At 49.8% G+C, this 23,671-nt stretch overlaps 1 protein-coding gene across 1 annotated transcript in view; it reads right to left on the bottom strand.

Moving 5' to 3' along the window:
• LOC115172538 (ATP-dependent RNA helicase TDRD9) overlaps positions 1-23,671 on the bottom strand; it is a 58,916-nt gene that overhangs the window by 19,228 nt on the left and 16,017 nt on the right. The window contains exons 18-22 of the mRNA XM_029730082.1: positions 23,341-23,394; positions 23,146-23,262; positions 21,268-21,375; positions 21,052-21,152; positions 20,712-20,885 (exon numbers count right to left, since the gene is read on the bottom strand). Of these exons, the coding sequence (XP_029585942.1) occupies positions 20,712-20,885; positions 21,052-21,152; positions 21,268-21,375; positions 23,146-23,262; positions 23,341-23,394 (554 nt within the window). The remainder of the gene's footprint in view (positions 1-20,711; positions 20,886-21,051; positions 21,153-21,267; positions 21,376-23,145; positions 23,263-23,340; positions 23,395-23,671) is intronic.

A 23,671-nucleotide genomic window follows, 5' to 3' on the forward strand; every position in this document is an offset into this window, starting at 1 on the left:
ACAAGCTGAGTGGATAGTAGGTGTGAGAAGGGTGTATAGGCTCCCTATCGAGCGTACCAGCTGAGTGGATTAGTAGTGTGAGAAGGGTGTATAGGCTCCCTACCAGAGCGTACCAGCTGAGTGGATTAGTAGTGTGAGAAGGGTGTATAGGCTCCCTACCGAGCGTAACAGCTGAGTGGATTAGTAGTGTGAGAAGGGTGTATAGGCTCCCCTACCGAGCGTACCAGCTGAGTGGATTAGTAGTGTGAGAAGGGTGTATAGGCTCCCTACCAGAGCGTACCAGCTGAGTGGATTAGTAGTGTGAGAAGGATGTATAGGCTCTCCTACACCGAGCGTACCAGCTGAGTGGATTAGTAGTGTGAGAAGGATGTATAGGCTCCCTACCGAGCGTACCAGCTGAGTGGATTAGTATTGTGAGAAGGATGTATAGGCTCCCTACCGAGCGTACCAGCTGAGTGGATTAGTAGTGTGAGAAGGATGTATAGGCTCCCTACCGAGCGTACCAGCTGAGTGGTTTAGTAGTGTGAGAAGGATGTATAGGCTCCCTACCGAGCGTACCAGCTGAGTGGTTTAGTAGTGTGAGAAGGATGTATAGGCTCCCTACCGAGCGTACCAGCTGAGTGGATTAGTAGTGTGAGAAGGATGTATAGGCTCCCTACCGAGCGTACCAGCTGAGTGGTTTAGTAGTGTGAGAAGGATGTATAGGCCTCCCTACCGAGCGTACCAGCTGAGTGGTTTAGTAGTGTGACAAGGATGTATAGGCTCCCTACCGAGCGTACCAGCTGAGTGGATTAGTAGTGTGAGAAGGATGTATAGGCACCCTACCGAGCGTACCAGCTGAGTGGATTAGTAGTGTGAGAAGGATGTATAGGCTCCCTACGAGCGTACCAGCTGAGTGGATTAGTAGTGTGACAAGGATGTATAGGCTCCCTACCGAGCGTACCAGCTGAGTGGATTAGTAGTGTGAGAAGGATGTATAGGCTCCCTACCGAGCGTACCAGCTGAGTGGATTAGTAGTGTGAGAAGGATGTATAGGCTCCCTACCGAGCGTACCAGCTGAGTGGTTTAGTAGTGTGAGAAGGATGTATAGGCACCCTACCGAGCGTACCAGCTGAGTGGATTAGTAGTGTGAGAAGGATGTATAGGCACCCTACCGAGCGTACCAGCTGAGTGGATTAGTAGTGTGAGAAGGATGTATAGGCACCCTACCGAGCGTACCAGCTGAGTGGATTAGTAGTGTGAGAAGGATGTATAGGCTCCCTACCGAGCGTACCAGCTGAGTGGTTAGTAGTGTCAGAAGGATGTATAGGCTCCCTACCGAGCGTACCAGCTGAGTGGATTAGTAGTGTGACAAGGATGTATATGCTCCCTACCGAGCGTACCAGCTGAGTGGTTTAGTAGTGTGAGAAGGATGTATATGCTCCCTACCGAGCGTACCAGCTGAGTGGTTTAGTAGTGTGAGAAGGATGTATATGCTCCCTACCGAGCGTACCAGCTGAGTGGTTTAGTAGTGTGAGAAGGATGTATAGGCTCCCTACCGAGCGTACCAGCTGAGTGGATTAGTAGTGTGAGAAGGATGTATAGGCCTCCCTACCGAGCGTACCAGCTGAGTGGTTTAGTAGTGTGAGAAGGAAGTATAGGCACCCTACCGAGCGTACCAGCTGAGTGGATTAGTAGTGTGAGAAAGATGTATAGGCACCCTACCGAGCGTACCAGCTGTGTGGATTAGTAGTGTGAGAAGGATGTATAGGCACCCTACCGAGCGTACCAGCTGAGTGGATTAGTAGTGTGAGAAGGATGTATAGGCTCCCTACCGAGCGTACCAGCTGAGTGGTTTAGTAGTGTGAGAAGGATGTATAGGCTCCCTACCGAGCGTACCAGCTGAGTGGATTAGTAGTGTGAGAAGGATGTATAGGCTCCCTAACGAGCGTACCAGCTGAGTGGATTAGTAGTGTGAGAAGGATGTATAGGCTCCCTACCGAGCGTACCAGCTGAGTGGATTAGTAGTGTGAGAAGGGGTGTATAGGCTCCCTACCGAGCGTACCAGCTGAGTGGATTAGTAGTGTGAGAAGGTGTATAGGCTCCCTACCGAGCGTACCAGCTGAGTGGATTAGTAGTGTGAGAAGGATGTATAGGCTCCCTACCGAGCGTACCAGCTGAGTGGATTAGTAGTGTGAGAAGGATGTATAGGCTCCCTACCGAGCGTACCAGCTGAGTGGTTTAGTAGTGTGAGAAGGATGTATAGGCTCCCTACCGAGCGTACCAGCTGAGTGGATTAGTAGTGTGAGAAGGATGTATAGGCTCCCTACCGAGCGTACCAGCTGAGTGGATTAGTAGTGTGAGAAGGATGTATAGGCTCCCTACCGAGCGTACCAGCTGAGTGGATTAGTAGTGTGAGAAGGATGTATAGGCACCCTACCGAGCGTACCCAGCTGAGTGGATAGTAGTGTGAGAAGGATGTATAGGCACCCTACCGAGCGTACCAGCTGAGTGGATTAGTAGTGTGCGAGGGATGTATAGGCTCCCTACGAGCGTACCAGCTGAGTGGATTAGTAGTGTGAGAAGGATGTATAGGCTCCCTACCGAGCGTACCAGCTGAGTGGATTAGTAGTGTGAGAAGGATGTATAGGCTCCCTACCGAGCGTACCAGCTGAGTGGATTAGTAGTGTGAGAAGGATGTATAGGCTCCTACCGAGCGTACCAGCTGAGTGGATTAGTAGTGTGAGAAGGATGTATAGGCTCCCTACCGAGCGTACCAGCTGAGTGGATTAGTAGTGTGAGAAGGATGTATAGGCTCCCTACCGAGCGTACCAGCTGAGTGGATTAGTAGTGTGAGAAGGATGTATAGGCTCCTCCCGAGCGTACCAGCTGAGTGGATTAGTAGTGTAGAAGGATGTATAGGCTCCTACCGAGCGTACCAGCTGAGTGGATTAGTAGTGTGAGAAGGGTATAGGCTCCCTACCGAGCGTACCAGCTGAGTGGATTAGTAGTGTGAGAAGGATGTATAGGCTCCTACCGAGCGTACCAGCTGAGTGGATTAGTAGTGTGAGAAGGATGTATAGGCTCCCTACCGAGCGTACCAGCTGAGTGGATTAGTAGTGTGAGAAGGATGTATAGGCTCCCTACCGAGCGTACCAGCTGAGTGGTTTAGTAGTGTGAGAAGGATGTATAGGCTCCCTACCGAGCGTACCAGCTGAGTGGATTAGTATTGTGAGAAGGATGTATAGGCTCCCTACCGAGCGTACCAGCTGAGTGGATTAGTAGTGTGAGAAGGATGTATAGGCTCCCTACCGAGCGTACCAGCTGAGTGGATTAGTAGTGTGAGAAGGATGTATAGGCTCCCTACCGAGCGTACCAGCTGAGTGGTTTAGTGTGAGAAGGATGTATAGGCACCCTACCGAGCGTACCAGCTGAGTGGATTAGTAGTGTGAGAAGGATGTATAGCACCCTACCGAGCGTACCAGCTGAGTGGATTAGTAGTGTGAGAAGGATGTATAGGCTCCCTACCGAGCGTACAGCTGAGTGGTTAGTAGTGTGAGAAGGATGTATAGGCTCCCTACCGAGCGTACCAGCTGAGTGGATTAGTAGTGTGAGAAGGATGTATAGGCTCCCTACCGAGCGTACCAGCTGAGTGGATTAGTAGTGTGAGAAGGATGTATAGGCTCCCTATCGAGCGTACCAGCTGAGTGGATTAGTAGTGTGAGAAGGGTGTATAGGCTCCCTACCGAGCGTACCAGCTGAGTGGATTAGTAGTGTGAGAAGGGTGTATAGGCTCCCTACCGAGCGTACCAGCTGAGTGGATTAGTAGTGTGAGAAGGATGTATAGGCTCCCTACCGAGCGTACCAGCTGAGTGGATTTAGTAGTGTGAGAAGGATGTATAGGCTCCCTACCGAGCGTACCAGCTGAGTGGATTAGTAGTGTGAGAAGGATGTATAGGCTCCCTACCGAGCGTACCAGCTGAGTGGATTAGTAGTGTGAGAAGGATGTATAGGCTCCCTACCGAGCGTACCAGCTGAGTGGATTAGTAGTGTGAGAAGGATGTATAGGCTCCCTACCGAGCGTACCAGCTGAGTGGATTAGTAGTGTGAGAAGGATGTATAGGCTCCCTACGAGCGTACCAGCTGAGTGGATTAGTAGTGTGAGAAGGATGTATAGGCTACCCTACCGAGCGTACCAGCTGAGTGGATTAGTAGTGTGAGAAGGATGTATAGGCTACCCTACCGAGCGTACCAGCTGAGTGGATTAGTAGTGTGAGAAGGGATGTATAGGCTCCCTACCGAGCGTACCAGCTGAGTGGATTAGTAGTGTGAGAAGGATGTATAGGCACCCTACCGAGCGTACCAGCTGAGTGGATTAGTAGTGTGAGAAGGATGTATAGGCTCCCTACCGAGCGTACCAGCTGAGTGGATTAGTAGTGTGAGAAGGATGTATAGGCTCCCTACCGAGCGTACCAGCTGAGTGGATTAGTAGTGTGAGAAGGATGTATAGGCTCCCTACCGAGCGTACCAGCTGAGTGGATTAGTAGTGTGAGAAGGATGTATAGGCTCCCTATCGAGCGTACCAGCTGAGTGGATTAGTAGTGTGAGAAGGGTGTATAGGCTCCCTACCGAGCGTACCAGCTGAGTGGATTAGTAGTGTGAGAAGGGTGTATAGGCTCCCTACCGAGCGTACCAGCTGAGTGGATTAGTAGTGTGAGAAGGATGTATAGGCTCCCTACCGAGCGTACCAGCTGAGTGGATTAGTAGTGTGAGAAGGATGTATAGGCTCCCTACCGAGCGTACCAGCTGAGTGGATTAGTAGTGTGACAAGGATGTATATGCTCCCTACCGAGCGTACCAGCTGAGTGGTTTAGTAGTGTGAGAAGGATGTATATGCTCCCTACCGAGCGTACCAGCTGAGTGGATTAGTAGTGTGAGAAAGATGTATAGGCACCCTACCGAGCGTACCAGCTGTGTGGATTAGTAGTGTGAGAAGGATGTATAGGCACCCTACCGAGCGTACCAGCTGAGTGGATTAGTAGTGTGAGAAGGATGTATAGGCCCCTACCGAGCGTACCAGCTGAGTGGTTTAGTAGTGTGAGAAGGATGTATAGGCTCCCTACCGAGCGTACCAGCTGAGTGGATTAGTAGTGTGAGAAGGATGTATAGGCTCCCTACCGAGCGTACCAGCTGAGTGGATTAGTAGTGTGAGAAGGATGTATAGGCTCCCTATCGAGCGTACCAGCTGAGTGGATTAGTAGTGTGAGAAGGGTGTATAGGCTCCCTACCGAGCGTACCAGCTGAGTGGATTAGTAGTGTGAGAAGGGTGTATAGGCTCCCTACCGAGCGTACCAGCTGAGTGGATTAGTAGTGTGAGAAGGATGTATAGGCTCCCTACCGAGCGTACCAGCTGAGTGGATTAGTAGTGTGAGAAGGATGTATAGGCTCCCTACCGAGCGTACCAGCTGAGTGGATTAGTAGTGTGAGAAGGAGGTATAGTCTCCCTTACTGAGCGTACCAGCTGAGTGGTTTAGTGTGAGAAGGATGTATAGGCTCCCTACCGAGCGTACCAGCTGAGTGGATTAGTAGTGTGAGAAGGATGTATAGGCTCCCTACCGAGCGTACCAGCTGAGTGGATTAGTAGTGTGAGAAGGATGTATAGGCTCCCTACCGAGCGTACCAGCTGAGTGGATTAGTAGTGTGAGAAGGATGTATAGGCCTCCCTACCGAGCGTACCAGCTGAGTGGATTAGTAGTGTGAGAAGGATGTATAGGCACCCTACCGAGCGTACCAGCTGAGTGGATTAGTAGTGTGAGAAGGATGTATAGGCACCCTACCGAGCGTACCAGCTGAGTGGATTTAGTAGTGTGAGAAGGATGTATAGGCTCCCTACCGAGCGTACCAGCTGAGTGGATTAGTAGTGTGAGAAGGATGTATAGGCTCCCTACCGAGCGTACCAGCTGAGTGGATTAGTAGTGTGAGAAGGATGTATAGGACTCCCTACCGAGCGTACCAGCTGAGTGGATTTAGTAGTGTGAGAAGGATGTATAGGCTCCCTACCGAGCGTACCAGCTGAGTGGATTAGTAGTGTGAGCAAGGATGTATAGGCTCCCTATCCGAGCGTACCAGCTGAGTGGATTAGTAGTGTGAGCAAGGATGTATAGGCTCCCTACCGAGCGTACCAGCTGAGTGGATAGTACGTGTGAGAAGGATGTATAGGCTCCCTACCGAGCGTACCAGCTGAGTGGATTAGTAGTGTGAGAAGGATGTATAGGCTCCCTACCGAGCGTACCAGCTGAGTGGATTAGTAGTGTGAGAAGGAGGTATAGGCTCCCTACCGAGCGTACCAGCTGAGTGGATTAGTAGTGTGAGAAGGATGTATAGGCTCCCTACCGAGCGTACCAGCTGAGTGGATTAGTAGTGTGAGAAGGATGTATAGGCTCCCCTACCGAGCGTACCAGCTGAGTGGATTAGTAGTGTGAGAAGGGTGTATAGGCTCCCTACCGAGCGTACCAGCTGAGTGGATTAGTAGTGTGAGAAGGATGTATAGGCTCCCTACCGAGCGTACCAGCTGAGTGGATTAGTAGTGTGAGAAGGATGTATAGGCTCCCTACCGAGCGTACCAGCTGAGTGGTTAGTAGTGTGAGAAGGATGTATAGGCTCCCTACCGAGCGTACCAGCTGAGTGGATTAGTAGTGTGAGAAGGATGTATAGGCTCCCTACCGAGCGTACCAGCTGAGTGGATTAGTAGTGTGAGAAGGATGTATAGGCTCCCTACCGAGCGTACCAGCTGAGTGGATTAGTAGTGTGAGAAGGATGTATAGGCTCCCTACCGAGCGTACCAGCTGAGTGGTTAGTAGTGTGAGAAGGATGTATAGGCTCCCTACCGAGCGTACCAGCTGAGTGGATTAGTAGTGTGAGAAGGATGTATAGGCACCCTACCGAGCGTACCAGCTGAGTGGATTAGTAGTGTGAGAAGGATGTATAGGCTCCCTACCGAGCGTACCAGCTGAGTGGTTTAGTAGTGTGAGAAGGATGTATAGGCTCCCTACCGAGCGTACCAGCTGAGTGGATTAGTAGTGTGAGAAGGATGTATAGGCTCCCTACCGAGCGTACCAGCTGAGTGGATTAGTAGTGTGAGAAGGATGTATAGGCTCCCTACCGAGCGTACCAGCTGAGTGGATTAGTAGTGTGAGAAGGATGTATAGGCTCCCTACCGAGCGTACCAGCTGAGTGGATTAGTAGTGTGAGAAGGATGTATAGGCTCCCTACCGAGCGTACCAGCTGAGTGGATTAGTAGTGTGAGAAGGATGTATAGGCTCCCTACCGAGCGTACCAGCTGAGTGGATTAGTAGTGTGAGAAGGATGTATAGGCTCCCTACCGAGCGTACCAGCTGAGTGGATTAGTAGTGTGAGAAGGATGTATAGGCTCCCTACCGAGCGTACCAGCTGAGTGGATTAGTAGTGTGAGAAGGGATGTATAGGCTCCCTACCGAGCGTACCAGCTGAGTGGATTAGTAGTGTGAGAAGGATGTATAGGCTCCCTACCGAGCGTACCAGCTGAGTGGATTAGTAGTGTGAGAAGGATGTATAGGCTCCCTACCGAGCGTACCAGCTGAGTGGTTTAGTAGTGTGAGAAGGATGTATAGGCTCCCTACCGAGCGTACCAGCTGAGTGGATTAGTATTGTGAGAAGGATGTATAGGCTCCCTACCGAGCGTACCAGCTGAGTGGATTAGTAGTGTGAGAAGGATGTATAGGCTCCCTACCGAGCGTACCAGCTGAGTGGATTAGTAGTGTGAGAAGGATGTATAGGCTCCCTACCGAGCGTACCAGCTGAGTGGTTTAGTGTGAGAAGGATGTATAGGCACCCTACCGAGCGTACCAGCTGAGTGGATTAGTAGTGTGAGAAGGATGTATAGGCACCCTACCGAGCGTACCAGCTGAGTGGATTAGTAGTGTGAGAAGGATGTATAGGCTCCCTACCGAGCGTACCAGCTGAGTGGTTTAGTAGTGTGAGAAGGATGTATAGGCTCCCTACCGAGCGTACCAGCTGAGTGGATTAGTAGTGTGAGAAGGATGTATAGGCTCCCTACCGAGCGTACCAGCTGAGTGGATTAGTAGTGTGAGAAGGATGTATAGGCTCCCTATCGAGCGTACCAGCTGAGTGGATTAGTAGTGTGAGAAGGGTGTATAGGCTCCCTACCGAGCGTACCAGCTGAGTGGATTAGTAGTGTGAGAAGGGTGTATAGGCTCCCTACCGAGCGTACCAGCTGAGTGGATTAGTAGTGTGAGAAGGATGTATAGGCTCCCTACCGAGCGTACCAGCTGAGTGGATTAGTAGTGTGAGAAGGATGTATAGGCTCCCTACCGAGCGTACCAGCTGAGTGGTTTAGTAGTGTGAGAAGGATGTATAGGCTCCCTACCGAGCGTACCAGCTGAGGGATTAGTAGTGTGAGAAGGATGTATAGGCTCCCTACCGAGCGTACCAGCTGAGTGGATTAGTAGTGTGAGAAGGATGTATAGGCTCCCTACCGAGCGTACCAGCTGAGTGGATTAGTAGTGTGAGAAGGATGTATAGGCTCCCTACCGAGCGTACCAGCTGAGTGGTTTAGTGTGAGAAGGATGTATAGGCACCCTACCGAGCGTACCAGCTGAGTGGATTAGTAGTGTGAGAAGGATGTATAGGCACCCTACCGAGCGTACCAGCCTGTGTGGATTAGTAGTGTGAGAAGGATGTACTAGGCACCCTACCGAGCGTACCAGCTGAGTGGATTAGTAGTGTGAGAAGGTATGTATAGGCTCCCTACCGAGCGTACCAGCTGAGTGGTTTAGTAGTGTGAGAAGGATGTATAGGCTCCCTACCGAGCGTACCAGCTGAGTGGATTAGTAGTGTGAGAAGGATGTATAGGCTCCCTACCGAGCGTACCAGCTGAGTGGATTAGTAGTGTGAGAAGGATGTATAGGCTCCCTATCGAGCGTACCAGCTGAGTGGATTAGTAGTGTGAGAAGGTGTATAGGCTCCCTACCGAGCGTACCAGCTGAGTGGATTAGTAGTGTGAGGAAGGATGGATAGCCCCTACCGAGCGTACCAGCTGAGTGTAATTAGTAGTGTGAGAAGGGATGGTATAGGCTTCCCTATCGAGCGTACCAGCTGAGTGTATTAGTAGTGTGAGAAATGATGTTAGGCTCCCTACCGAGCTTACAAAGCTGAGTGGATTAGTATGTACAAGGATGTATATCTCCATACCGAGCGTACCAGCTAGTGGTTTGTAGTGTGAGAAAGGATGTATATTTCCATAACCGAGCGTAACAGCTGAGTGGGATTCGTCGTGTGAGAAATTTTTTAGCCCCTAACCGGAGCGTCGCTGTGTGATTAGTAGTTGAGAAGGATGTATAGCACCTAACCGATCGTACAGCTGAGTGTATTTAGTAGTGATACTGATGTATAGGCTCCCTACCTCGCTACCAGCTGAGTGGTTTAGTAGTGTGAGAATGATGTATAGGCTCCCGTAACGAGACGTACCAGCTGATTGGATAGTAGTGTGAGAAGGATGTATAGGCTCCCTACCGATGCGTACCAGCTGAGGGATTAGTAGTGTGAGAAGGATGTATAGGCTCCCTATCGAGCGTACCAGCTGAGTGGATTAGTAGTGTGAGAAGGGTGTATAGGCTCCTACCGAGCGTACCAGCTGAGTGGATTAGTAGTGTGAGAAGGGTGTATAGGCTCCCTACCGAGCGTACCAGCTGAGTGGATTAGTAGTGTGAGAAGGAGGTATAGGCTCCCTACCGAGCGTACCAGCTGAGTGGATTAGTAGTGTGAGAAGGATGTATAGGCTCCCTACCGAGGCGTACCAGCTGAGTGGTTTAGTAGTGTGAGAAGGATGTATAGGTCTCCCTACCAGAGCGTACCAGCTGAGTGGATTAGTATTGTGAGAAGGATGTATAGGCTCCCTACCGAGCGTACCAGCTGAGTGGATTAGTAGTGTGAGAAGGATGTATAGGCTCCCTACCGAGCGTACCAGCTGAGTGGATTAGTAGTGTGAGAAGGATTGTATAGGCTCCCTACCGAGCGTACCAGCTGAGTGGTTAGTGTGAGAAGGATGTATAGGCACCCTACCGAGCGTACCAGCTGAGTGGATTAGTAGTGTGAGAAGGATGTATAGGCACCCTACCGAGGTACCAGCTGAGTGGATTAGTAGTGTGAGAAGGATGTATAGGCCTCCCTACCGAGCGTACCAGCTGAGTGGTTTAGTAGTGCTGAGAAGGATGTATAGGCTCCCTACCGAGCGTACCAGCTGAGTGGATTAGTAGTGTGAGAAGGATGTATAGGCTCCCTACCGAGCGTACCAGCTGAGTGGATTAGTAGTGTGAGAAGGATGTATAGGCTCCCTAACGAGCGTACCAGCTGAGTGGTTTAGTAGTGTGAGAAGGATGTATATGCTCCTACCGAGCGTACCAGCTGAGTGGATTAGTAGTGTGAGAAGGATGTATAGGCTCCCTTACCGAGCGTACCAGCTGAGTGGATTAGTAGTGTGAGAAGGATGTATAGGCTCCCTACCGAGCGTACCAGCTGAGTGGATTAGTAGTGTGACAAGGATGTATATGCTCCCTACCGAGCGTACCAGCTGAGTGGTTTAGTAGTGTGAGAAGGATGTATATGCTCCCTACCGAGCGTACCAGCTGAGTGGATTAGTAGTGTGAGAAGGATGTATAGGCTCCCTACCGAGCGTACCAGCTGAGTGGATTAGTAGTGTGAGAAGGATGTATAGGCTCCCTACCGAGCGTACCAGCTGAGTGGATTAGTAGTGTGAGAAGGATGTATAGGCTCCCTACCGAGCGTACCAGCTGAGTGGATTAGTAGTGTGAGAAGGATGTATAGGATCCCTACCGAGCGTACCAGCTGAGTGGATTAGTAGTGTGAGAAGGATGTATAGGCTCCCTACCGAGCGTACCAGCTGAGTGGATTAGTAGTGTGAGAAGGATGTATAGGCTCCCTACCGAGCGTACCAGCTGAGTGGATTAGTAGTGTGAGAAGGATGTATAGGCTCCCTACAGAGCGTACCAGCTGAGTGGATTAGTAGTGTGAGAAGGATGTATAGGCTCCATACCGAGCGTACCAGCTGAGTGGATTAGTAGTGTGAGAAGGATGTATAGGCTCCCTACCGAGCGTACCAGCTGAGTGGTTTAGTAGTGTGAGAAGGATGTATAGGCACCCTACCGAGCGTACCAGCTGAGTGGATTAGTAGTGTGAGAAGGATGTATAGGCACCCTACCGAGCGTACCAGCTGAGTGGATTAGTAGTGTGAGAAGGATGTATAGGCTCCCTACCGAGCGTACCAGCTGAGTGGATTAGTAGTGTGAGAAGGATGTATAGGCTCCCTACCGAGCGTACCAGCTGAGTGGATTAGTAGTGTGAGAAGGATGTATAGGCTCCCTACCGAGCGTACCAGCTGAGTGGATTAGTAGTGTGAGAAGGGTGTATAGGCTCCCTATCGAGCGTACCAGCTGAGTGGATTAGTAGTGTGAGAAGGGTGTATAGGCTCCCTACCGAGCGTACCAGCTGAGTGGATTAGTAGTGTGAGAAGGGTGTATAGGCTCCCTACAGAGCGTACCAGCTGAGTGGATTAGTAGTGTGAGAAGGATGTATAGGCTCCATACCGAGCGTACCAGCTGAGTGGATTAGTAGTGTGAGAAGGATGTATAGGCTCCCTACCGAGCGTACCAGCTGAGTGGTTTAGTAGTGTGAGAAGGATGTATAGGCACCCTACCGAGCGTACCAGCTGAGTGGATTAGTAGTGTGAGAAGGATGTATAGGCACCCTACCGAGCGTACCAGCTGAGTGGATTAGTAGTGTGAGAAGGATGTATAGGCTCCCTACCGAGCGTACCAGCTGAGTGGATTAGTAGTGTGAGAAGGATGTATAGGCTCCCTACCGAGCGTACCAGCTGAGTGGATTAGTAGTGTGAGAAGGATGTATAGGCTCCCTACCGAGCGTACCAGCTGAGTGGATTAGTAGTGTGAGAAGGGTGTATAGGCTCCCTATCGAGCGTACCAGCTGAGTGGATTAGTAGTGTGAGAAGGGTGTATAGGCTCCCTACCGAGCGTACCAGCTGAGTGGATTAGTAGTGTGAGAAGGGTGTATAGGCTCCCTACCGAGCGTACCAGCTGAGTGGATTAGTAGTGTGAGAAGGATGTATAGGCTCCCTACCGAGCGTACCAGCTGAGTGGATTAGTATTGTGAGAAGGATGTATAGGCTCCCTACCGAGCGTACCAGCTGAGTGGATTAGTAGTGTGAGAAGGATGTATAGGCTCCCTACCGAGCGTACCAGCTGAGTGGATTAGTAGTGTGAGAAGGATGTATAGGCTCCCTACCGAGCGTACCAGCTGAGTGGATTAGTAGTGTGAGAAGGATGTATAGGCTCCCTACCGAGCGTACCAGCTGAGTGGATTAGTAGTGTGAGAAGGATGTATAGGCTCCCTACCGAGCGTACCAGCTGAGTGGATTAGTAGTGTGAGAAGGATGTATAGGCTCCCTACCGAGCGTACCAGCTGAGTGGATTAGTAGTGTGAGAAGGATGTATAGGCTCCCTACCGAGCGTACCAGCTGAGTGGATTAGTAGTGTGAGAAGGATGTATAGGCTCCCTACCGAGCGTACCAGCTGAGTGGATTAGTAGTGTGAGAAGGATGTATAGGCTCCCTACCGAGCGTACCAGCTGAGTGGATTAGTAGTGTGAGAAGGATGTATAGGCTCCCTACCGAGCGTACCAGCTGAGTGGTTTAGTAGTGTGAGAAGGATGTATAGGCACCCTACCGAGCGTACCAGCTGAGTGGATTAGTAGTGTGAGAAGGATGTATAGGCACCCTACCGAGCGTACCAGCTGAGTGGATTAGTAGTGTGAGAAGGATGTATAGGCTCCCTACCGAGCGTACCAGCTGAGTGGATTAGTAGTGTGAGAAGGATGTATAGGCTCCCTACCGAGCGTACCAGCTGAGTGGATTAGTAGTGTGAGAAGGGTGTATAGGCTCCCTACCGAGCGTACGAGCTGAGTGGATTAGTAGTGTGAGAAGGGTGTATAGGCTCCCTATCGAGCGTACCAGCTGAGTGGATTAGTAGTGTGAGAAGGGTGTATAGGCTCCCTACCGAGCGTACCAGCTGAGTGGATTAGTAGTGTGAGAAGGGTGTATAGGCTCCCTACCGAGCGTACCAGCTGAGTGGATTAGTAGTGTGAGAAGGGTGTATAGGCTCCCTACCGAGCGTACCAGCTGAGTGGATTAGTAGTGTGAGAAGGGTGTATAGGCTCCCTACCGAGCGTACCAGCTGAGTGGATTAGTAGTGTGAGAAGGATGTATAGGCTCCCTACCGAGCGTACCAGCTGAGTGGATTAGTAGTGTGAGAAGGATGTATAGGCTCCCTACCGAGCGTACCAGCTGAGTGGATTAGTATTGTGAGAAGGATGTATAGGCTCCCTACCGAGCGTACCAGCTGAGTGGATTAGTAGTGTGAGAAGGATGTATAGGCTCCCTACCGAGCGTACCAGCTGAGTGGTTTAGTAGTGTGAGAAGGATGTATAGGCTCCCTACCGAGCGTACCAGCTGAGTGGTTTAGTAGTGTGAGAAGGATGTATAGGCTCCCTACCGAGCGTACCAGCTGAGTGGATTAGTAGTGTGAGAAGGATGTATAGGCTCCCTACCGAGCGTACCAGCTGAGTGGTTTAGTAGTGTGAGAAGGATGTATAGGCTCCCTACCGAGCGTACCAGCTGAGTGGTTTAGTAGTGTGACAAGGATGTATAGGCTCCCTACCGAGCGTACCAGCTGAGTGGATTAGTAGTGTGAGAAGGATGTATAGGCACCCTACCGAGCGTACCAGCTGAGTGGATTAGTAGTGTGAGAAGGATGTATAGGCACCCTACCGAGCGTACCAGCTGAGTGGATTAGTAGTGTGAGAAGGATGTATAGGCTCCCTACCGAGCGTACCAGCTGAGTGGTTTAGTAGTGTGAGAAGGATGTATAGGCTCCCTACCGAGCGTACCAGCTGAGTGGATTAGTAGTGTGAGAAGGATGTATAGGCTCCCTACCGAGCGTACCAGCTGAGTGGATTAGTAGTGTGAGAAGGATGTATAGGCTCCCTATCGAGCGTACCAGCTGAGTGGATTAGTAGTGTGAGAAGGGTGTATAGGCTCCCTACCGAGCGTACCAGCTGAGTGGATTAGTAGTGTGAGAAGGGTGTATAGGCTCCCTACCGAGCGTACCAGCTGAGTGGATTAGTAGTGTGAGAAGGATGTATAGGCTCCCTACCGAGCGTACCAGCTGAGTGGATTAGTAGTGTGAGAAGGATGTATAGGCTCCCTACCGAGCGTACCAGCTGAGTGGTTTAGTAGTGTGAGAAGGATGTATAGGCTCCCTACCGAGCGTACCAGCTGAGTGGATTAGTATTGTGAGAAGGATGTATAGGCTCCCTACCGAGCGTACCAGCTGAGTGGATTAGTAGTGTGAGAAGGATGTATAGGCTCCCTACCGAGCGTACCAGCTGAGTGGATTAGTAGTGTGACAAGGATGTATATGCTCCCTACCGAGCGTACCAGCTGAGTGGTTTAGTAGTGTGAGAAGGATGTATATGCTCCCTACCGAGCGTACCAGCTGAGTGGTTTAGTAGTGTGAGAAGGATGTATAGGCTCCCTACCGAGCGTACCAGCTGAGTGGATTAGTAGTGTGAGAAGGATGTATAGGCTCCCTACCGAGCGTACCAGCTGAGTGGTTTAGTAGTGTGAGAAGGATGTATAGGCTCCCTACCGAGCGTACCAGCTGAGTGGTTTAGTAGTGTGAGAAGGATGTATAGGCTCCCTACCGAGCGTACCAGCTGAGTGGATTAGTAGTGTGAGAAGGATGTATAGGCTCCCTACCGAGCGTACCAGCTGAGTGGATTAGTAGTGTGAGAAGGATGTATAGGCTCCCTACCGAGCGTACCAGCTGAGTGGATTAGTAGTGTGAGAAGGATGTATAGGCTCCCTACCGAGCGTACCAGCTGAGTGGATTAGTAGTGTGAGAAGGATGTATAGGATCCCTACCGAGCGTACCAGCTGAGTGGATTAGTAGTGTGAGAAGGATGTATAGGCTCCCTACCGAGCGTACCAGCTGAGTGGATTAGTAGTGTGAGAAGGATGTATAGGCTCCCTACCGAGCGTACCAGCTGAGTGGATTAGTAGTGTGAGAAGGATGTATAGGCTCCCTACAGAGCGTACCAGCTGAGTGGATTAGTAGTGTGAGAAGGATGTATAGGCTCCATACCGAGCGTACCAGCTGAGTGGATTAGTAGTGTGAGAAGGATGTATAGGCTCCCTACCGAGCGTACCAGCTGAGTGGTTTAGTAGTGTGAGAAGGATGTATAGGCACCCTACCGAGCGTACCAGCTGAGTGGATTAGTAGTGTGAGAAGGATGTATAGGCACCCTACCGAGCGTACCAGCTGAGTGGATTAGTAGTGTGAGAAGGATGTATAGGCTCCCTACCGAGCGTACCAGCTGAGTGGATTAGTAGTGTGAGAAGGATGTATAGGCTCCCTACCGAGCGTACCAGCTGAGTGGATTAGTAGTGTGAGAAGGATGTATAGGCTCCCTACCGAGCGTACCAGCTGAGTGGATTAGTAGTGTGAGAAGGGTGTATAGGCTCCCTATCGAGCGTACCAGCTGAGTGGATTAGTAGTGTGAGAAGGGTGTATAGGCTCCCTACCGAGCGTACCAGCTGAGTGGATTAGTAGTGTGAGAAGGGTGTATAGGCTCCCTACCGAGCGTACCAGCTGAGTGGATTAGTAGTGTGAGAAGGATGTATAGGCTCCCTACCGAGCGTACCAGCTGAGTGGATTAGTAGTGTGAGAAGGATGTATAGGCTCCCTACCGAGCGTACCAGCTGAGTGGATTAGTAGTGTGAGAAGGATGTATAGGCTCCCTACCGAGCGTACCAGCTGAGTGGATTAGTAGTGTGAGAAGGATGTATAGGCACCCTACCGAGCGTACCAGCTGAGTGGATTAGTAGTGTGAGAAGGATGTATAGGCTCCCTACCGAGCGTACCAGCTGAGTGGATTAGTAGTGTGAGAAGGATGTATAGGCTCCCTACCGAGCGTACCAGCTGAGTGGATTAGTAGTGTGAGAAGGATGTATAGGCTCCCTACCGAGCGTACCAGCTGAGTGGATTAGTAGTGTGAGAAGGATGTATAGGCTCCCTACCGAGCGTACCAGCTGAGTGGATTAGTAGTGTGAGAAGGATGTATAGGCTCCCTACCGAGCGTACCAGCTGAGTGGATTAGTAGTGTGAGAAGGATGTATAGGCTCCCTACCGAGCGTACCAGCTGAGTGGATTAGTAGTGTGAGAAGGATGTATAGGCTCCCTACCGAGCGTACCAGCTGAGTGGTTTAGTAGTGTGAGAAGGATGTATAGGCACCCTACCGAGCGTACCAGCTGAGTGGATTAGTAGTGTGAGAAGGATGTATAGGCACCCTACCGAGCGTACCAGCTGAGTGGATTAGTAGTGTGAGAAGGATGTATAGGCTCCCTACCGAGCGTACCAGCTGAGTGGATTAGTAGTGTGAGAAGGATGTATAGGCTCCCTACCGAGCGTACCAGCTGAGTGGATTAGTAGTGTGAGAAGGGTGTATAGGCTCCCTACCGAGCGTACCAGCTGAGTGGATTAGTAGTGTGAGAAGGGTGTATAGGCTCCCTATCGAGCGTACCAGCTGAGTGGATTAGTAGTGTGAGAAGGGTGTATAGGCTCCCTACCGAGCGTACCAGCTGAGTGGATTAGTAGTGTGAGAAGGGTGTATAGGCTCCCTACCGAGCGTACCAGCTGAGTGGATTAGTAGTGTGAGAAGGGTGTATAGGCTCCCTACCGAGCGTACCAGCTGAGTGGATTAGTAGTGTGAGAAGGGTGTATAGGCTCCCTACCGAGCGTACCAGCTGAGTGGATTAGTAGTGTGAGAAGGATGTATAGGCTCCCTACCGAGCGTACCAGCTGAGTGGATTAGTAGTGTGAGAAGGATGTATAGGCTCCCTACCGAGCGTACCAGCTGAGTGGATTAGTATTGTGAGAAGGATGTATAGGCTCCCTACCGAGCGTACCAGCTGAGTGGATTAGTAGTGTGAGAAGGATGTATAGGCTCCCTACCGAGCGTACCAGCTGAGTGGTTTAGTAGTGTGAGAAGGATGTATAGGCTCCCTACCGAGCGTACCAGCTGAGTGGTTTAGTAGTGTGAGAAGGATGTATAGGCTCCCTACCGAGCGTACCAGCTGAGTGGATTAGTAGTGTGAGAAGGATGTATAGGCTCCCTACCGAGCGTACCAGCTGAGTGGTTTAGTAGTGTGAGAAGGATGTATAGGCTCCCTACCGAGCGTACCAGCTGAGTGGTTTAGTAGTGTGACAAGGATGTATAGGCTCCCTACCGAGCGTACCAGCTGAGTGGATTAGTAGTGTGAGAAGGATGTATAGGCACCCTACCGAGCGTACCAGCTGAGTGGATTAGTAGTGTGAGAAGGATGTATAGGCTCCCTACCGAGCGTACCAGCTGAGTGGATTAGTAGTGTGACAAGGATGTATAGGCTCCCTACCGAGCGTACCAGCTGAGTGGATTAGTAGTGTGAGAAGGATGTATAGGCTCCCTACCGAGCGTACCAGCTGAGTGGATTAGTAGTGTGAGAAGGATGTATAGGCTCCCTACCGAGCGTACCAGCTGAGTGGTTTAGTAGTGTGAGAAGGATGTATAGGCACCCTACCGAGCGTACCAGCTGAGTGGATTAGTAGTGTGAGAAGGATGTATAGGCACCCTACCGAGCGTACCAGCTGAGTGGATTAGTAGTGTGAGAAGGATGTATAGGCACCCTACCGAGCGTACCAGCTGAGTGGATTAGTAGTGTGAGAAGGATGTATAGGCTCCCTACCGAGCGTACCAGCTGAGTGGTTTAGTAGTGTCAGAAGGATGTATAGGCTCCCTACCGAGCGTACCAGCTGAGTGGATTAGTAGTGTGACAAGGATGTATATGCTCCCTACCGAGCGTACCAGCTGAGTGGTTTAGTAGTGTGAGAAGGATGTATATGCTCCCTACCGAGCGTACCAGCTGAGTGGTTTAGTAGTGTGAGAAGGATGTATATGCTCCCTACCGAGCGTACCAGCTGAGTGGTTTAGTAGTGTGAGAAGGATGTATAGGCTCCCTACCGAGCGTACCAGCTGAGTGGATTAGTAGTGTGAGAAGGATGTATAGGCTCCCTACCGAGCGTACCAGCTGAGTGGTTTAGTAGTGTGAGAAGGAAGTATAGGCACCCTACCGAGCGTACCAGCTGAGTGGATTAGTAGTGTGAGAAAGATGTATAGGCACCCTACCGAGCGTACCAGCTGTGTGGATTAGTAGTGTGAGAAGGATGTATAGGCACCCTACCGAGCGTACCAGCTGAGTGGATTAGTAGTGTGAGAAGGATGTATAGGCTCCCTACCGAGCGTACCAGCTGAGTGGTTTAGTAGTGTGAGAAGGATGTATAGGCTCCCTACCGAGCGTACCAGCTGAGTGGATTAGTAGTGTGAGAAGGATGTATAGGCTCCCTACCGAGCGTACCAGCTGAGTGGATTAGTAGTGTGAGAAGGATGTATAGGCTCCCTATCGAGCGTACCAGCTGAGTGGATTAGTAGTGTGAGAAGGGTGTATAGGCTCCCTACCGAGCGTACCAGCTGAGTGGATTAGTAGTGTGAGAAGGGTGTATAGGCTCCCTACCGAGCGTACCAGCTGAGTGGATTAGTAGTGTGAGAAGGATGTATAGGCTCCCTACCGAGCGTACCAGCTGAGTGGATTAGTAGTGTGAGAAGGATGTATAGGCTCCCTACCGAGCGTACCAGCTGAGTGGTTTAGTAGTGTGAGAAGGATGTATAGGCTCCCTACCGAGCGTACCAGCTGAGTGGATTAGTATTGTGAGAAGGATGTATAGGCTCCCTACCGAGCGTACCAGCTGAGTGGATTAGTAGTGTGAGAAGGATGTATAGGCTCCCTACCGAGCGTACCAGCTGAGTGGATTAGTAGTGTGAGAAGGATGTATAGGCTCCCTACCGAGCGTACCAGCTGAGTGGTTTAGTGTGAGAAGGATGTATAGGCACCCTACCGAGCGTACCAGCTGAGTGGATTAGTAGTGTGAGAAGGATGTATAGGCACCCTACCGAGCGTACCAGCTGAGTGGATTAGTAGTGTGAGAAGGATGTATAGGCTCCCTACCGAGCGTACCAGCTGAGTGGTTTAGTAGTGTGAGAAGGATGTATAGGCTCCCTACCGAGCGTACCAGCTGAGTGGATTAGTAGTATGAGAAGGATGTATAGGCTCCCTACCGAGCGTACCAGCTGAGTGGATTAGTGTTGTGACAAGGATGTATAGGCTCCCTACCGAGCGTACCAGCTGAGTGGATTAGTAGTGTGAGAAGGATGTATAGGCTCCTTACCGAGCGTACCAGCTGAGTGGATTAGTAGTGTGAGAAGGATGTATAGGCTCCCTACCGAGCGTACCAGCTGAGTGGATTAGTAGTGTGAGAAGGATGTATAGGCTCCCTACCGAGCGTACCAGCTGAGTGGATTAGTAGTGTGAGAAGGATGTATAGGCACCCTACCGAGCGTACCAGCTGAGTGGATTAGTAGTGTGAGAAGGATGTATAGGCACCCTACCGAGCGTACCAGCTGAGTGGATTAGTAGTGTGAGAAGGATGTATAGGCTCCCTACCGAGCGTACCAGCTGAGTGGATTAGTAGTGTGAGAAGGATGTATAGGCACCCTACCGAGCGTACCAGCTGAGTGGATTAGTAGTGTGAGAAGGATGTATAGGCTCCCTACCGAGCGTACCAGCTGAGTGGATTAGTAGTGTGAGAAGGATGTATAGGCTCCCTACCGAGCGTACCAGCTGAGTGGATTAGTAGTGTGAGAAGGATATATAGGCTCCCTACCGAGCGTACCAGCTGAGTGGATTAGTAGTGTGAGAAGGATGTATAGGCTCCCTACCGAGCGTACCAGCTGAGTGGATTAGTAGTGTGAGAAGGATGTATAGGCTCCCTACCGAGCGTACCAGCTGAGTGGATTAGTAGTGTGAGAAGGATGTATAGGCTCCCTACCGAGCGTACCAGCTGAGTGGATTAGTAGTGTGAGAAGGGTGTATAGGCTCCCTACCGAGCGTACCAGCTGAGTGGTTTAGTAGTGTGAGAAGGATGTATAGGCTCCCTACCGAGCGTACCAGCTGAGTGGATTAGTAGTGTGAGAAGGATGTATAGGCTCCCTACCGAGCGTACCAGCTTAGTGGATTAGTAGTGTGAGAAGGATGTATAGGCTCCCTACCGAGCGTACCAGCTGAGTGGATTAGTAGTGTGAGAAGGATGTATAGGCTCCCTACCGAGCGTACCAGCTGAGTGGATTAGTATTGTGAGAAGGATGTATAGGCTCCCTACCGAGCGTACCAGCTGAGTGGATTAGTAGTGTGAGAAGGATGTATAGGCTCCCTACCGAGCGTACCAGCTGAGTGGATTAGTAGTGTGAGAAGGATGTATAGGCTCCCTACCGAGCGTACCAGCTGAGTGGATTAGTAGTGTGAGAAGGATGTATAGGCTCCCTACCGAGCGTACCAGCTGAGTGGATTAGTAGTGTGAGAAGGATGTATAGTCTCCCTACCGAGCGTACCAGCTGAGTGGATTAGTAGTGTGAGAAGGATGTATAGGCTCCCTACCGAGCGTATCGCATGTGGCAGATGGTCCTGTTCCCCGCAAAGGTCTCCACCTCGTCACTGGGATGCACAAACAGGTCCAGAGGATGCCTCTGGTGGGCCAGGAGGAGGGCCAGTAACACCTCAGGGAGCACCCCCGACCCCCGGGTTGTCGTCCGGTAGAACTCTACATGCCCTCTGAAGGAACACACAACAAATGTTTATCTGTCTTACCAACGGACTATGGGCAGTCTATAAGCTATGTAAGACCATTTAGGTCAACACATCTATGAAGTATCTATCTATGAAACAGGTAACATGATGAGTTATTCTAAGTCGAGCGGAGGTTTGATCTGTTTGTTACCTGGATCCATCGAAGGCTATGGACTTGACCTGGCCACACTGGCGGAACAGGGACTGCAGCTGCTTGTAGTACAGGAAACTGTAGGGGGGCAGGTTCCTCACCTGAGACGAGACAATCAAAGAGCATGGCAGTGATCTAGCATTCACAACATACAAACACCATTCATGAATGCATAGGAATTTGATAAATCAGGGATAGGGGGTAATGGCATCATACCAGCACAGTTTTTTTGGGATCATGGCCTGACAGGTCTTTGGAGGCCAGCTCTTCATCCATTTCCCCTTGAGAAAAGTAGTTAGGGTAGTAGGCACCAGCGATAACCACCTGAAAGATGGAGTGCCTTCAGAAAGTATCCATACCCCTCGACTTATTCTACATTTTCTTGTGTTACAGCCTGAATTCAAAATTGATTCAAATATATGTTTTCACCAATCTACAAACAATAGCCCATAATGACAAAATGAAAACATGTTTTTTTAGTTTTTTTTTTTTTAAACATTTTTGCAAATGTTTTTAAAATTAAATAACATATTCACATAAGTATTCACACCCGAGTCAATACTTTTTAGAAGCACCTTTGGTGGCGATTACAGCTTTGAGTGGTCTTGGGTATGTCTATATCAGCTTTGAGTGGTCTTGGGTATGTCTATATCAGCTTTGAGTGATCTGGGGTATGTCTATATCAGCTTTGAGTGGTCTGGGGTATGTCTATATCAGCTTTGAGTGGTCTTGGGTATGTCTATATCAGCTTTGAGTGGTCTTGGGTATGTCTATATCAGCTTTGAGTGATCTGGGGTATGTCTATATCAGCTTTGAGTGGTCTTGGGTATGTCTATATCAGCTTTGAGTGATCTGGGGTATGTCTATATCAGCTTTGAGTGATCTGGGGTATGTCTATATCAGCTTTGAGTGGTCTTGGGTATGTCTATATCAGCTTTGAGTGATCTGTGGTATGTCTATATCAGCTTTGAGTGATCTGGGGTATGTCTATATCAGCTTTGAGTGGTCTTGGGTATGTCTATATCAGCTTTGAGTGATCTGGGGTATGTCTATATCAGCTTTGAGTGGTCTTGGGTATGTCTATATCAGCTTTGCACATCTGGATTTTGTCATTTCCCCCCATTCTTCCCTGCAGATATGCTTTCAGTCTTTCACATGCCGTTTTTCAAACTCCAGGCGTGCTGTCATGTGCCTTTTCTCAGGAGTGGATTCCGTCTGGCCACTCTCCCATAAAGCCCAGATTGGTAAAGTGCTGTAGAGACCTTCTGTCAGGTTCTCCCATCTCAGCCAAGGAACTCTGTAGTTCTGTCAGAGTGGTCTTTGGATTCTTGGTGACTTCCCTGACCAAGGTCTTTCTTGCTCGATTGCTCAGTTTGGTCAGACGGCCAGCTCTAGGCAGATAATGGAGACCACTGTTGGAAACTTTCAACACTCTAGAAATGTTATACCCTTCCCCAGATATATGCCTCATCACAATTCTATCTCGGCGTTCTAGACAGTTCCTTAGACTTCATGGTATAGTTTCTGCTCTGACATGCACTGTCAACTTTGGGACCTTATATAGACAGATGTGTTTCTTTCTAAATCATGTCCAAACTATTTAATTGGCCACCGGTGGACTCAAATCAAGTAGTGACATCTCAAGGAAAAATCAAAGGAAATTGGATGCACAGGAGCTCAATTTGGAGTGTCATAGCAAAGGGGTGTGAATACTTACCTAAATGAGACATTTCCGGATTTTATTTTCAATAAATTAGCTAACATTTCTAAAACCATGTTAGCGTTTTATCATTATGGGTATTGTGTGTAGATGGCTGAAAAAAAAAATCGATTTAATCAATTTCCAATTCAGGCTGTAACACAAAATGTGGAATAAGTCAAGGGGTATGAATACTTTCTGAAGGCACTGTATAAAGAGAAGAGGAAATTCAATCAAATAGACAGGGGCTACAGTGTTTGCACTGCCGAATGATATTCTGAATAGCAGGGATAGGTACAACAGATAATATTATAGTGTCATAATAATAACCATATAGCTTTACGTTGGAATTAAGGTGTAGAGCTCCAGAATACTGGCATGTGCCTAAGTCTCACCTGCAGGATGAACCTCTGCTTGTGAAGGCTGGAGTAGTCCATTGGCGCTGGGTTCTCAATCACATGCATGTTGAACTGGGACACTCTCTCCTTCAGGTCCTCATAGAGCTCGGCCACCTGGGGGTCACAGAGAGGCAGGGTCAGGTCAGAGACTGGGGTCACCTGGTGTGTTTCGTGAAATGCTGGTCTCTATACCTCTCTGATCCTCTTGATCTGGATGCAGTTCTCCTTGCCCCACTCCAGCTCGGACTGGCAGGAAGAAAAACACACACACACACACACACACACACACACACACACACACACACACACACACACACCTTACTCAGCAAGATACTGGACCTTTGTCTAATGTCTTTAGGAACCTCCTTTATTACATACACGTCTATGTATTATCCATGTTTAAAGTTAATTGATGTAACATAACGATCTACAGTTGAAGTCGTAAGTTTACATACACCTTTCACAATTCCTGACATTTAATCCTAGTAACAATTCCCTGTCTTAGGTCAGTTAGGATCACCAC

Source organism: Salmo trutta, chromosome 33, assembly GCF_901001165.1.
Source record: "Salmo trutta chromosome 33, fSalTru1.1, whole genome shotgun sequence".
NCBI lineage: Eukaryota > Metazoa > Chordata > Actinopteri > Salmoniformes > Salmonidae > Salmo > Salmo trutta.